Here is a 13,530-nt window from a genome sequence, read left to right as displayed (position 1 = left end):
GATGACGTATGAATCCTGCATATGCTACCTCCGGAGGCTGCAGATTACATTTTAAACACGAGACACATTTTACGTTTCCGTTTTATTTCAAGTTATTTGCATATAACATGAAATATTGCTGAAAACATTAAGAATGAGCCAATGACATCATTTGGTTGAAAGCAAAAACAAAAAAATAGACATTTTGTTGTAAGAGTGTCGAACAGCTTCATTTAAAGCTACCACTGAACATTCTCAGTTTGATAAGACAATAAAGGTGAATGCAGCACTTTCAAGAGTAAATAGCAATTGCACAAGAATCCCAGATCTTGAGTGTATACATTTCTAACCTTTGATGAACATCAGATTCACACAACCACCAGGTGTCAGAATTTACATCCATTGTTGTATAAAAAAAACACACTGGAATTGTGGAACCTGAGATAAAGAAATAAATTACATGCAAACATACAAATAAATAGGATTTTGTACAGGAATGTTTTTCACTTTTAAAAATAAAGGTCAACGCATGAAACAAATATCCAGCAGAGTACCCATAATTATCCATATTTAAAATATTTGCATCTTTAGCAATGTCTTTACAATAGGTTAACTGATAACAATATGCACATTTTCAAATATAAAAACTAGCACTTTGGTTCCATCTTAAGTTTGATTTAAAATTCATAAAACCATGTCCAAAAGGTTTATGTATTACAGTCCATAAAAGAGGTACACGGTATACATACCATATGTTACAGATTTTACAGTAGTTAGTCTGCCAGGTCTTACATTTCATTGTCTTCTTAAAAACATTTTTTTTACATTAAAGTTTTCCAAAAATTATCAGTCCTGTGACCCAAAATACTGAATTTGGCCTTTTATACGAGTTATAACATTTACACTATACAAACGTGACATTTTTCAGCATATTTTTATCCATCACTTTCTTTTTGCACATCATATCATATGTATAAGCAAATAAAACAAAATTACTTAAAAAAACTGGAAGAACTGGAGAAGTATTTTAGGGGGCGTTTAAGCAAGTAGTCTATAAAGCAGTCACATAATGCAGACTGACATTTGAACAATGATGTATACTGTGATTGTGTACTTTATAGGCCATGCAAGTCCGCACATCCCACAGTAAAAAGTGTCCTGTTAATTACTTGTGCAATTAAGGCACATTTAGATCACACATTATTACAGTAAACCATTTAAATCTATTTCTAAAATTAATTATTTTCACAGATTTAAAGTAAAAAAACAAACTAAATCTTGTAACATGATTGTTCAGGCAACCTGATGTGGATTCACTCGTTCTCGCAGACAATCATATTCTTAAAACATCTGTAAAATAGACAAATGTTTTACTTTCTCCTCTTAGCAAATTAAATATGTGACTCCAAAACATTAGTTTCGCATTGGTCTCCTTAGCAACATAACGGGGAAAACAGCATTGCGTTGCATGGGCGAAATAAGTCCACTACAAAATGTTCAACTCTCGCTGAGGTACTTTAAAAGACCAGTTTGTTCTCCAGAAGCCACTTGTACTCATCGCTTTATGATTGCTGTAAACATTATTAAGTTCTGGCAAACATGGCTGTATTTGTCCTTTGGTTCCATTTTTTTAGCAGCAATACTGGACGCTGTATGGCTGACATCCGAAAAAATGTTAAAAGGGGGAAATATCTTTATAGTTGAACAATTGTGTGCGTTGTTATAATTTGGTCTCCACATTCTCTGGTTTTCACTTTCCCTGATGTTGAAAGCAATTCAATTCTAGGGTTATCCTTCTTCTTTAGAAGTCCTTGAAAGAGAGTAATCTTTATCCAGGGGAGAGATTTATTTTGTCCTCGTCAACCACAGTCTTTCACTGCAACAGAAAAACATTTACTTTTTAAATATTTTGTTTTAAGGGAGATGTTTACTTGGACAGCTCTCATTTTTTCTCAGTGGCTCGAACACATTCCAATCCACATTTTTTTCACAATTTATGCAAATTAGAGCAATTATGAACATAGGAACAGATCAGAGTTTAGATCAGAGTTTTATATGCAACATGAAGTGGTGATCCAAAGTATCAAAGTGGTTCAGTGTTTAAAAGCAATTAAAACTAGGGATCGACCGATATGGATTTTTCAGTGCCGATACCGATTTTTGTTTCATCAGCCTTAGCCGATGACCGATACAGGCTGTCGATTTTCTTGAGCAGATACTGCTTTTGCTCACGTAATTTACATCATAAAAATGACACAATGATGATGCCAAATGTTAAGCCATATTTTCAATATTAAAATATGTTATTACCTTAACTAAGAATTGTTGATACATCCCTCTATCATCTGTGTGCGTGCACGTAAGCGCTGGAGCGTGCTGCGACACTTCGATAGCACTTAGCTTAGCCCCATTCATTCAATGGTACCATTTAGAGATAAAGTTAGAAGTGACCAAACACATCAACATTTTTCCTATTTAAGACAAGTAGTTATACGAGCAAGTTTGGTGGTACAAAATAAAATGTAGCGCTTTTCTAAGCGGATTTAAAAGAGGAACTATATTTTATGGCGTAATAGCACTTTTGGGAGTACTTCGACTCGCCTGAAAAGTCCGCTCCCCTTCTCCCTCTCATAATGGGAGAGGGAGGGTGTTACTGCGCCGAGTCGAAGTACTCACAAAAGTGCTATTACGCCATAAAATGTAGCTCCTCTTTTAAATCCGCTTAGAAAAGCGCTACGTTTTATTTGTACCACCAAACTTGCTCGTATAACTACTCGGCTTAAATAGGAAAAACGTTGATGTGTTAGGTCAGCAGAGAACCACTGTTACAGAGCATGTATCAGTCCTGTTAAGTTTAAGACATTCAAATGTGTTTATGTATATTATAGCTCCATGCTAAATATTTTTTATTATTTCACATAACCTTTTACCGAAGCTAAAATGGGACTTTTATTATGAAGCTCGGGCGGAAAGCCGGTTGTTGTTTTTGAGCTCGTGTTGGAGCGGAGGTTATCGGGGGATAAATAAAGACAAAACGTTATAAATACTGAAGTTTATTTTTTGTCTAACAAGTCCCTCCAGAAAAACGCGATTGTGCAATCGCGCGATATATTGCATAATCAGCCAAAGTCTGCATATTTATGCAGGGCTGCATTTTTTCCAAATACGATGCACTTTCGCCGCATTAATTACATATTTCCGCGCACAAAATATGCGGGGCTTGCATGATTTCATAATCTCCGCATTTTCGTAGCAAAAAGTCACATATATATTAGCAGAAAGTTAAAAAATGTTGCATTTACTTCCCAAAAGCGCAGCCGTGTCCTTTATTGCCATGGGAACGTTATGAAGTGATGTGATTATGTGACGTGAACATCATTGCAGCTTTTGCAAGTTTCCGCAGTTTTTGCAAGTTCTGCAATTTTCGCAAATTCCCGCAATTCCATCGCATAAATTGCATAAATATCCAGAATATTCCATTGTATTTTTTAAGAAAACGTGCCGCAAAATCGAGGATTTTTGCCCGCAACAATCACAAAAAAACTCCGCGTTTTTCTGGAAGGACTGATGTATACAGATGATCATTTAAAAAAATATTATATGCATGTTCTTGCTGTTGTATAGCAGAAGAAAATGTTTCTTACTTCTGATGTGTTGGTATGAGGAACAATCTCGTTGAGTGAAATGGTTTCCACATTTAAACTTTCCCCAGATGTGTGAGAAGCTGTACTGCTCCAACTGAAAGAAAAACAGGAACTTGAATCGGTGTTTTCATGTGTGATGTAAGACTGAGATTGCATTAGTGAGCCGACAAAATGCTGTGCCATCAGTGTGACCCCATCAACAGGATATAAGGTTGCAATCTGGATCCTGGGGCAGTTTGGCATATATACTGTCAATTCTAGATTTTGGATCTAAACCGAACAGGCATTGAATTGTTTGTCTCAAAAAGTGATCTGTAATAGAATCTATTTTTTTTCTCACTTCTGTATATAGCGAATAACGTCATCTTTATCTGCGCCATCATCAGTTAACATGCAAGTATACGGAGCACATCTATCCAAGCATGTCAAACACATACCTGGGAACTGGAGTGTTTGCGGAGAAATTGGAGCCCACAGTAGATGTCGCAGAGAGGGTTGTATCGACTGAACTGTTGGTGATATCATCTTCAGTAAACTGATGTGGGAGAAGGTCAGGACGATCTGTCTGCATACCTGGAAATAAAAAAAAAGTGACTTCTCTGTGTACACCAAAAAAGCAAACTTTCAGCCAATCTAGCAACTGAATTACATTCAAGGCTTTTCAACTAGCAACTACTCTTATCTTCTACTTTGTTTATCTTTCTCACAATGTCTCCTACCGTCGTCGCTCTCTTGCGTCTCTGAGCTGAGGGACACAGCGCCGCTGCTGGAGCCGAACAGCTGTGCCATATTCTGCTGCGACTGGAGTGCTTGGGCTACTGGCTGTGTTTGTTCAAGGCTTGTTTGTGCTGTCGCTACAGGAAGAGACTGTTGTTGCGATAGCGAAGATACGGCTGTGTTTGCTTTCTTCCCACCAGGAAGAATTCCACCTCGACTCTTCTTTGCGGGAGACATTTTTACTAGGAAAGAAAAAGAGAGAAGTTACTTCCACATGAAACTTTCCCCAGTGTCTGAGAAACTGAAAAAGGAACTTGGATTACTACACCGCAAGCATGTGTGGAGTGGGAGTAAAATGGCAACAAAATGTATAATAATTTAGACAGTATTTTTGTGTTATGTGCAAATAAATCCACCAGATACGACCAATTAATTACCATGATCATTTTTGCTGCGAATAACAGTTAAGGATTTAAAGGGGCCATGGCACAAGACTTTAAGATGTCAAATAAATCTTTGGTGTCCCCAGAGCACATATGTGAGTTTTAGCTCAAAATACCATATAAATACTTTAGTATAGCATGTTAAATCTGCCACTTTGTAGGTGTGTGCAAAAATGTGCCGTTTTGGGTGTGTCCTTTAAAATGCAAATGAGCTGATAATTCAAACCCTGATCACAATGATGGTGGTTTGTTGCAATTAAAACTCAATTGTGCTAAATGGCAGCGCTGTGGTTGGATAGTGCAGATTAAGGGGCGGTATTATTATAATAAGAGCTCCTTATGACATCATAATGAGAGCCAAATTTCAACAACCTATTTTTCATGTGAATGGTTTACCAAAACTAAGTTACTGGTTTGATCTTTTTCCCATTTTCTAGGTTGATAGAAGCACTGGGGACCCAATCGTAGCACTTAAACATGGAAAAAGTCAGATTTTCATGCCACGGCCCCTTTAAACCTTTTAATGTAGATGTCAACATTCAATGTGCAATTTCTAGAAATTACCTTGAATCTCTTGAATTACTTTTCAGTTTGCCATAGCCCTTATCAATGCATTAAGCATAAATTTCCCCAACTCCAATTGGAAAGCAAACTTACCTGTAGGTTTTTTAAAGACTGTTGTGCACATAAACTTTTGAAACCGATCTGCGTAAAAACTTGGCCGGTGCACTGATACGGTGTCCTAAAGAGATGATATATTTGTTTAGAAAAAAAAATGAATCAATTTCATGATAGCTCCTTGTGCAAAATTTGATATGATTTTTTCTATTGCAACATACCCCATCATGCAGCAGGGCTTTCCACGAGTGCTCCAACTTCTTTACAAGCCTAAAAATACAGAAAAATTGAATGTAGGCACTTAGTATGAAGACAAAGACAAACGCAAACATGTAGTCTTTTACCTGTAAGACTGCAGGATATCAATAATGCCAATAAAAACCAGCAATCTTTCTCCTTTCGAGCTGAAAGCTGGAATTCCTCCCATACTGCAAAAGATATACAAATACATGTTTTTATTTTCAAAAAGAAAAACAGGAACTATGTACACAAAATAAAATTATAATAATAATTTTCAGGCCTAAATGTCTTGTATTTAGTGTGACCTCTCTTGGCATGAAACACATCTTGAACTTTTTTGAGGAGACTGAAGTCTTGAAATCATTCGATTCGAATTTGAAATTAGGATTTCATTTAATTTAAGTTTAAGAGATCCTGCAGCTGCCTGCTATTGCTCAATTGGAAATGGAGTTTACCCTAAAAACTTGACACTTCAGCTTATACTTTTATACTGTTTTTAATACTACATACACATTTCCCGTATTTTCTGGTTGTATTCTAGTAAAGACACTGAGAAATAATTATATATGATCAACAAATCTAATGGTGGCATGGTGGCCATAGACTTCTGCACAGTACTGTACATTATAAACAACATTGTAAGAACCAAACCAATCCCGTTATCAGCTCTGATCTTTAACAAATAATGCCACACCTATTGAAAGGTGTTACAGGGTTTAAAGATCACTAATCACTAACCTTTCATAGGGCTGTGGTGGCGTCTTGCCTTTGGCCTCCCCTTGAATAGACTCGATGGCTGTACAGTATAAAGGCTTCTGGCCTGGAGCCTTTTTCTGGTTATCAGGTACTGCGGTAGGTGGCTCTTCACCTGCCCGATCCAAGTTGTGGATGCCCACCAGCAGACTGTAGTCCATGATCTTAAAGCTCTGAAGCACCTACACATATACATATATCTTTGTGTCAGTGACAATCTGACTTAAAGTCATGAAGAGTACAGTTGAATCAAGGACAATTTGTCCAGTCTTGCAGTCTCACCCGACAGTCTCTCTGGATGGTTCTGCATAGGGCATTGTAGTGGTCATTCTCAAGCAGCAACCCATCAGGCAAGTCCTGAATGAAGTCCAGGTCCTTGTATGTGGGCACATTCTTCGCCCTCTCTTTAGGGGAAGCACGACGCTTGTATGTGGAGCCCTTGAGGTCATATTTAAGGTGCATGGGTACGGCACAGGGGAGCAGGTTGTTCATCACAACAATTCGGATGTTCTTCCCTTCGGCTTGAACGCAGTACAGCCCGTAGAACTTGGGAAGAAGCGTGCGCATGTTCTGGTTCAGATTCTAGAGGACAAAAATTTACATTTTTAACAAACTGCCTTTCTTGTTAAGTTTAATCAGGTAATTATTTGAAATTTTAAGAATTTTATTGCATGAAATTTTTTGAAATCAAATGCACCTGTGTAACTTATTTTTTGTGCATTCGGAAGATCTAAAGTAACTTACAGTGCATCCCAGGTACACTTCTCATGTGTGTGTGAGCATAAAATATTTGCATTGTTAACACCAAATTGGTAGAGGATTTTTTTTACCATAAAATATCCAGGAAGGAGTGTCTGTAGAAATTCGGCCTCCTTGTGCAGCACCGTCTTTATAATAAACTCATCATCGCTGGAAACGTAGAAGAGAGAACCACTGGCTCCGGGATTCGACAACTCAATGAGGGGTTCATTACATAGAGAATACTGCAAAAAACAAACGGACACAGAACAGTTACACATTGATGCAATCTTGCATTTGTGCCTCGTACTAAATGCAAAGCCACAAAGAACGACTTAAGGCTGGCCCACACCAATCTTATCAGATTTTTAAAATGTGAGAGACCCCAAACATGATAATAAAAAAAATCGATTTAACATATTGTTCCTATAATGTGAAGACCTCTACTCCGCACAGGTCCACTTAGATCTGAAAACCCGAGGTCCGACCCGAGAGACACATATCAGTGCCATTTACTTTCGGGTCCAATCAGGTCTAATTTGAAAAAAAGGAAAAACATTTATGCACGTTTAGGTAAAAAGTTATTCGGGTCATTTCAGGTCGGGTACATTGTTTACTGTAAACACAAGAGGTCCTCTCAGGTCCAAACATATTGAATATCTGTGATTGAAGGGGTCTGAATCAGGATAAAACAATGAATGATTAAAACATAACGTGATGAAGAAACAAGATTACCAGGTAGTCATCAGGTCGAATCCCAAACATCTCTCTGAAGTAACGAAAAGCAATGGGAGCATACGTTTTAAACTTGAAGTCACCATGGTGATGGCCAGGAGTTGAACTACTGCCTTGACTGAGAGAGAAAAAATTTGGTAAATGTTTCTTTGTAAATGAATCAAATACAGGTGTTACTGGTGATAGCATATATATATATCTTTATATACATCTTTAATCAGACCATCAGACTCAATACGTTTACTTGTCAGTGGACACATGCACACACACCTGGGAAAAAAGATGCTTTCCACCACTTCAAAGTCTTGCATAAGCACATCTCTTTCTGGCTTCTGGCTTAAGCTCCCCACACTGTGTGTGATGCCCAGCTGAATGGCACCTTTCAGAGCAGATGATGTGGTCTGAAGAGTACCAAAGGAGGGGGGCAGAAAAACATGTTAGCATATAATATAGATGAGGGTGGGATGGTTCACTTGTGAATTCTGAAGCTTAGGTTTTTTGTAGCTTTGACATTTGTTAAAAGCAAGAAGCAACGATTCAAGGCCTGCTGGTCATATCTGTACGTGCCTGTACACAACACCGAAAAGGCGTTATCACCTTAATACAACAGATAACTAAATTCATCTACGTGCCAAGTAGAACAGAAGTCTCTTACATATTAATATCTGACAGATTCAGAAACATGCATCATACCAGATTAGTTTTGGATATCGAAAACATTTACCTTTTTATAAGTGGTCTCTCCAGTGGGGTCTATACCTCTGTGCCCCAAGGTCTTTTTGTTTGTCTGGGATGGAGCTATATTGCTCAGACCCTGAAAGACATATGGTTGCTTGTAAACAACAGATATACATACAATTTTTAAAAATGAAAAAAAAATGTTTTGAATGGCATGCAATTTTATCACATCATAACCATGATTCGTTTGGTCATTGTTACACTGTTGGTATGCATTAAATATTTTATTTAAAAAAATGGAGCACCAAGGTTGTAATCTTTTGATAAGAGATTTTTTATTGAGTTTTGGTAATATATACGGTATTATGAAATAAGACAATATGCTCTATATCGGTATGGTCTGATATGATCATCTTTTCTTTGTAAGAGCTCTGCCAGAAATGTACACTGAGATCTGACGTAACCCTGACAAAAACTCTGTCTGAGATCTGATGTAACCCTGACAAAAACCCTGTCTTTAAAAGGAACATTTCACAAGACTTTTTTAGGAAGTAAAATAAATCTTTGATGTCCCCAGAGTGCGTATGTGAAGTTTTAACTCTAAAAACCATATAAATAATTTATTATAACATGTTAAAATTGTCACTTAGGTCGGTGCAAGCAAAAATTTTGCGTTTTTCCCTTTAAAATGCAAATGAGCTGATCTCTACACTAAATGGCAGTACCGTGGTTGGATAGTGCAGATTTAGGGGCGGTATAATCCTCTTCTGACATCACAAAGAGAGCCAAATTTCTATGACCTATGCTTGCAGAAAATCGTTTACCAAAACTAAAGGGGGGTTGGGTTGGTCGCACACCGGACGCGCAGCGCCATTCTAAAAAACTCGAACACATTGTTTTCTATGACTATACGCACACCGCCGCGGACAGGCGCCTCTACGACTCAGGAAGTTGGTCTAATCCCGATCGCGCCACAGAGCGCCACTCACATAGTTTAACATTAAATAACATCATATTTGTCCCAAATCATTAACGATTAACTTTGGCTGCTAACGAATATTTTGCATTTTGAAGTAGACGCTATCTGACTAAGCTCGCGCTATTTAATGTTCACTTCCGGTGTACGATACCTCTGAGTTGTCCTAGACGCGACGCTGTGCGTCCGGTGTGCGACCCCCTTAAGTTACTGAGTTGCTCTTTTTCATTTTTTTTAGGTTGATACTAGGGATGCACCGAGATGAAAATTCTTGGCCGAAACCGAAAAAAGGAAACCAAGGCCGAAAAAACCGAAACACAGAAATAAATTATTATGCCAATTATTATTACAATTGCATTTATGGCTATCACTGTGTACTAACTTTACTAGGGGTGTGTGACGGATAAAAAACTCACAGTTCGAATCACATTACAGTTTTTGAGGCACAGATCAGATTATTTTTCGGATCAGCAAAAAGCGGGTGGGAAAAATCTAATAAACAATAAAGAAATTGCAAACATTTATAAAAGAGAACAAAGTTGTACATTTAATAAGGTCTGAAATTAGCATTAGGTACAGAAATCAAATTAAATGAATCATAACACAATAAATTAAATATATTATTATTTTTTAGAGCTATTTGTCTCTTTGTCATGGGTTGTTTGATCAACATTAATGACACAGACTTAAGTAGGTTAATCTGACTGTAATCTATACATACACTTAAGACATAAATAAATGTTTTATTAGAAAAAGAATACTGTGGAGAGAATTTTGTTTATATGTGCCCTGTCAATAACAGCTAGATTTTATGTTTCATATGTACACTTCCGAGGGTACTTAAAAGCGTGCACATACAGAGACCGAAGGTGAATCCCAAACAGCACAACAGTCGCTCCACATAAAAACGTTACGTTGTTTTTCATTGCTTTATTCGCCAAATGTATGTTAATGGATTACAGTATGAGACACATTAGCGCGACTCTCTCTAAAGTTTACACATCAAGACATGCTTTGCAGACGCGTGCAAACAGCTCGACCGTGAGTGAAACCTGCTTGAGCACGAAGGGGAGGGGTGGGAGACGACTGATCACCGTGAGTGAAACCCAAGCGCTAGCGCACAGATGGGAGGGGCGCGGTTGGCATTCATTTTCGGTTTACATTTTCGGCTGGATTTTTTATTTCGGCCCGAAGCCGATAATGCCATTTTCGACCGAAATTTCGGTGCACCCCTAGTTGATACAAGCACTGAGGACCCAACTATAGCACTTAAACATTGAAAAGGTCAGATTTTTATGATATGTCCCCTTTAAATTTTATTTTCATCATACACCGTTTTAATAACAGTGTGACATCTCACATGAGGCTCTGCCTTGCATGTAAACATTTAATTTACTTTGTAGAAAATACAGAGATGTATATTATTGCCATTCATCTTAAAATGACTTTAATTTTTGTCAATATCGCAGAGCCCTATTTTGGATTGTGAAAGAGGACTACTGGCTGATGTGCAACAAATAAAAAAGGAACAGAAATTGGAAAAAGAAGAGAGACGTTAGATAGGAAAATTGACTGCAATTCACACCTCTGTCATCAAGACAGTTTGTGCCTACACAAATTACAAAAACAGTTACAAAATGTGCCAACAGTCTGGTGACAAACACATTTGCCAGTTTATAGCAATTATTACAAAAATAGAGCAAGTGGATCTAAAACTGACACAAAAGAAAGGATATAATTACCTCCAAAGAAGCCATCTTTCGGGTTCCAGGAGTACCTACACCAAATAATAAAACCACATTAAAAAAACATGGTCAAATTTAAAGTTCACAGGGTAATGAAAATGGTAGGGGAAAATATCAATAAGCAAGATTGAATAAAATATTCTGGAAAATTCATGATGAAATATTTTTAGGAATGAAGGCAGACCTGAAACTTCAAGCATGCAACAATCCTTAGACGTCCCCTTAAAGTTTGAAGAACTCTTCTATTGTAATATTTCTGATTTCTTACAAGGCACTTATTTCCCAATTTTGTTCTGCTTTTTAATAACAAGGATTGAAACCGTGACTTTACAAATTCCTAACTGTAACATACAAAAACCCCTTTTCATATACAGCAACAAATTTACACTTCCCTATCACGTTACACACTCAAAACTTCATGAGCAAATAAGATATCACACGGTTACTTCATGGCTTTAATGTTTTGCTATTTACTTATGAAAACTTTTCTTATCAACACTTTTTTTTTTTAAACTGACCTGTTAGATTTTAACTTGCTTTAGTGAAAAACATACCTAACACTAAAACTAAAAGGTAAAACGTGCAAATGCTAATTGTTTAAATACTTCACACAGGAGTTGTTGATGCATTGTTAACCACAACATAGCTATACTGTGTGTAAACAAGCAGCATGCACAGACACCTGGGTTTCAACTTTTTTGTTCTTTAACAAAAACTGTAATTCAGCCACACATACACAAAAAAAACAGCTGAGTCTGTATTGCACAATCCGTCCGGCAGTCACAATATTCAAACCTGATTCAAAACAGACAGCCTACACAAATTATACAGCAAAAACGCAAAAATACATGTGAGTGAACATACACACATGCACGCAAGTACCTCTCTGCTGCCATAAACTCCAAAATAAAGACATCTGAAGAGTGACAACACATTATCAAAGGAAACAAAACACAAAATAACCTTCAAACCAACTTGTTGCAATAAAAGTGAAAGTGAACATCTATCTTATCTATACATCAGCTCATTGCTTTTCGTAGTTAAACACAAGACTGCGATCCTCTAGATACCAGGTAAACTAGAAAACAAAGCATAAAATAGCATTTAAACCGAATTATGAGTAAAAGTGTTCATTTGTCTAGGTTACAAATACCCAAATTTGGTAAAAAGCTCTCTGCTTGCACACTATCTATCTATCTATCTATCTATCTATCTATCTATAAATTCTCTGTGAAAATATAATAAAAGTAAACTCGTCTCTTACTGGTGGAGGTCGGCCCATCCGCAGAAACTACACCAGGCGAAGCCATTTTCTGGCGGAAGTTTCATATGGTCCTGCTTGTTTTCACTTGTGGTGTGTGTCCCACAGCCGTGTAAAACCCCTGCAAATAAAGCGTGCTAGTCAGCCCAGTTAACTTAGTCATCTTAAAAAGTGATATAATGATAAACTAAAAAACTAAAAGACGCGTTTGCTAATTAAAAATGTGGTTTCGTGTGTCGCGGTATTTATTGCTGGAGTTTCCTCACAAACTCAGTCTGTCGCTTTCTTGCAAAAACAATCGTATGAATAGCATAAACAGCTTTTAGTTTGTATGTTTAAATCCTGTCGAATTTAACGGCTAGTGATCTTAACGTTATATAACTCCAGGTGCGAACACTTACCTCAACTTACTCCGGTTTTCACTCAGGAATAATATCAAAATTATCGTTGCAGATCGGTTATCATTCATAAAAACGCTAAAAACCTCACGGGAAACTTGTAATTGTTGTTTTATAACTTTACGGGTTGCTCCTTAGTAAATTACCCGTTGAATAGCACGGAAGCTCGTTCTCGTTCATCGAGCCTCTCAAAACAAACGGAAGTGACGTTGTTGCCCAAAGACTGCACCGCAGCGCTCTGTCCTGGGTGCGGTGACAACCACTGATCTCAGATCGGCGAAATTTACAGAGGGAGCGCGGCTGCTTACAACCCTGCAATGTTTCGTCAATGGATTCATTTATGCATTCATTCATTCATAATTTATGAGTAGGCTATTAATTTAATTAAAGCAATAAGTGACGCATTGAAATTAGTAGCATCACTTAGGCTATTAACAAATAGTTAGAGTTAATATACGCACAATACATACTTATTTTAATTGGTTTATAGTTTGTGTACACTACTAAATATAATAATATGATACAAATAAACAATAACAAAACAAACAAACAAATAATCGTTATTTTATAACAGAAATAAATATATTTTATTAGCTACTTTTAGT

General features: G+C 37.1%; 1 protein-coding gene across 2 annotated transcripts; it reads right to left on the bottom strand.

The window, feature by feature from the left end:
* Window positions 1-67: 67 nt before the first annotated feature.
* pip5k1aa (phosphatidylinositol-4-phosphate 5-kinase, type I, alpha, a) lies at window positions 68-13,220 on the bottom strand. Of its 2 annotated transcripts, XM_055220146.2 has the most exons (17): window positions 12,929-13,220; window positions 12,531-12,648; window positions 12,149-12,182; window positions 11,264-11,298; window positions 8,592-8,681; window positions 8,138-8,268; window positions 7,868-7,985; window positions 7,225-7,377; window positions 6,677-6,976; window positions 6,380-6,576; window positions 5,746-5,829; window positions 5,623-5,671; window positions 5,441-5,525; window positions 4,343-4,582; window positions 4,061-4,196; window positions 3,624-3,717; window positions 68-1,855 (listed from the first exon to the last, which is right to left on the bottom strand). In XM_055220146.2, the coding sequence occupies exons 2-17, from the start codon at window positions 12,546-12,548 to the stop codon at window positions 1,853-1,855; spliced, it is 1,767 nt and encodes a 588-aa protein (XP_055076121.2). In that variant the 5' UTR covers window positions 12,549-12,648; window positions 12,929-13,220; the 3' UTR covers window positions 68-1,852. The 2 variants fall into 2 exon arrangements, with proteins under 2 accessions (XP_055076121.2, XP_055076122.2); XM_055220147.2 differs by lacking the exon at window positions 12,149-12,182 and having other exon boundaries at window positions 12,929-13,216.
* Window positions 13,221-13,530: the final 310 nt, after the last annotated feature.

This window comes from Misgurnus anguillicaudatus, chromosome 20 (genome assembly GCF_027580225.2).
Source record: "Misgurnus anguillicaudatus chromosome 20, ASM2758022v2, whole genome shotgun sequence".
Taxonomy (NCBI): Eukaryota; Metazoa; Chordata; class Actinopteri; order Cypriniformes; family Cobitidae; genus Misgurnus; species Misgurnus anguillicaudatus.
The sequence above is the reverse complement of the archived record's forward strand: the minus strand, read 5'-3'. Positions and strand labels throughout refer to the sequence as shown.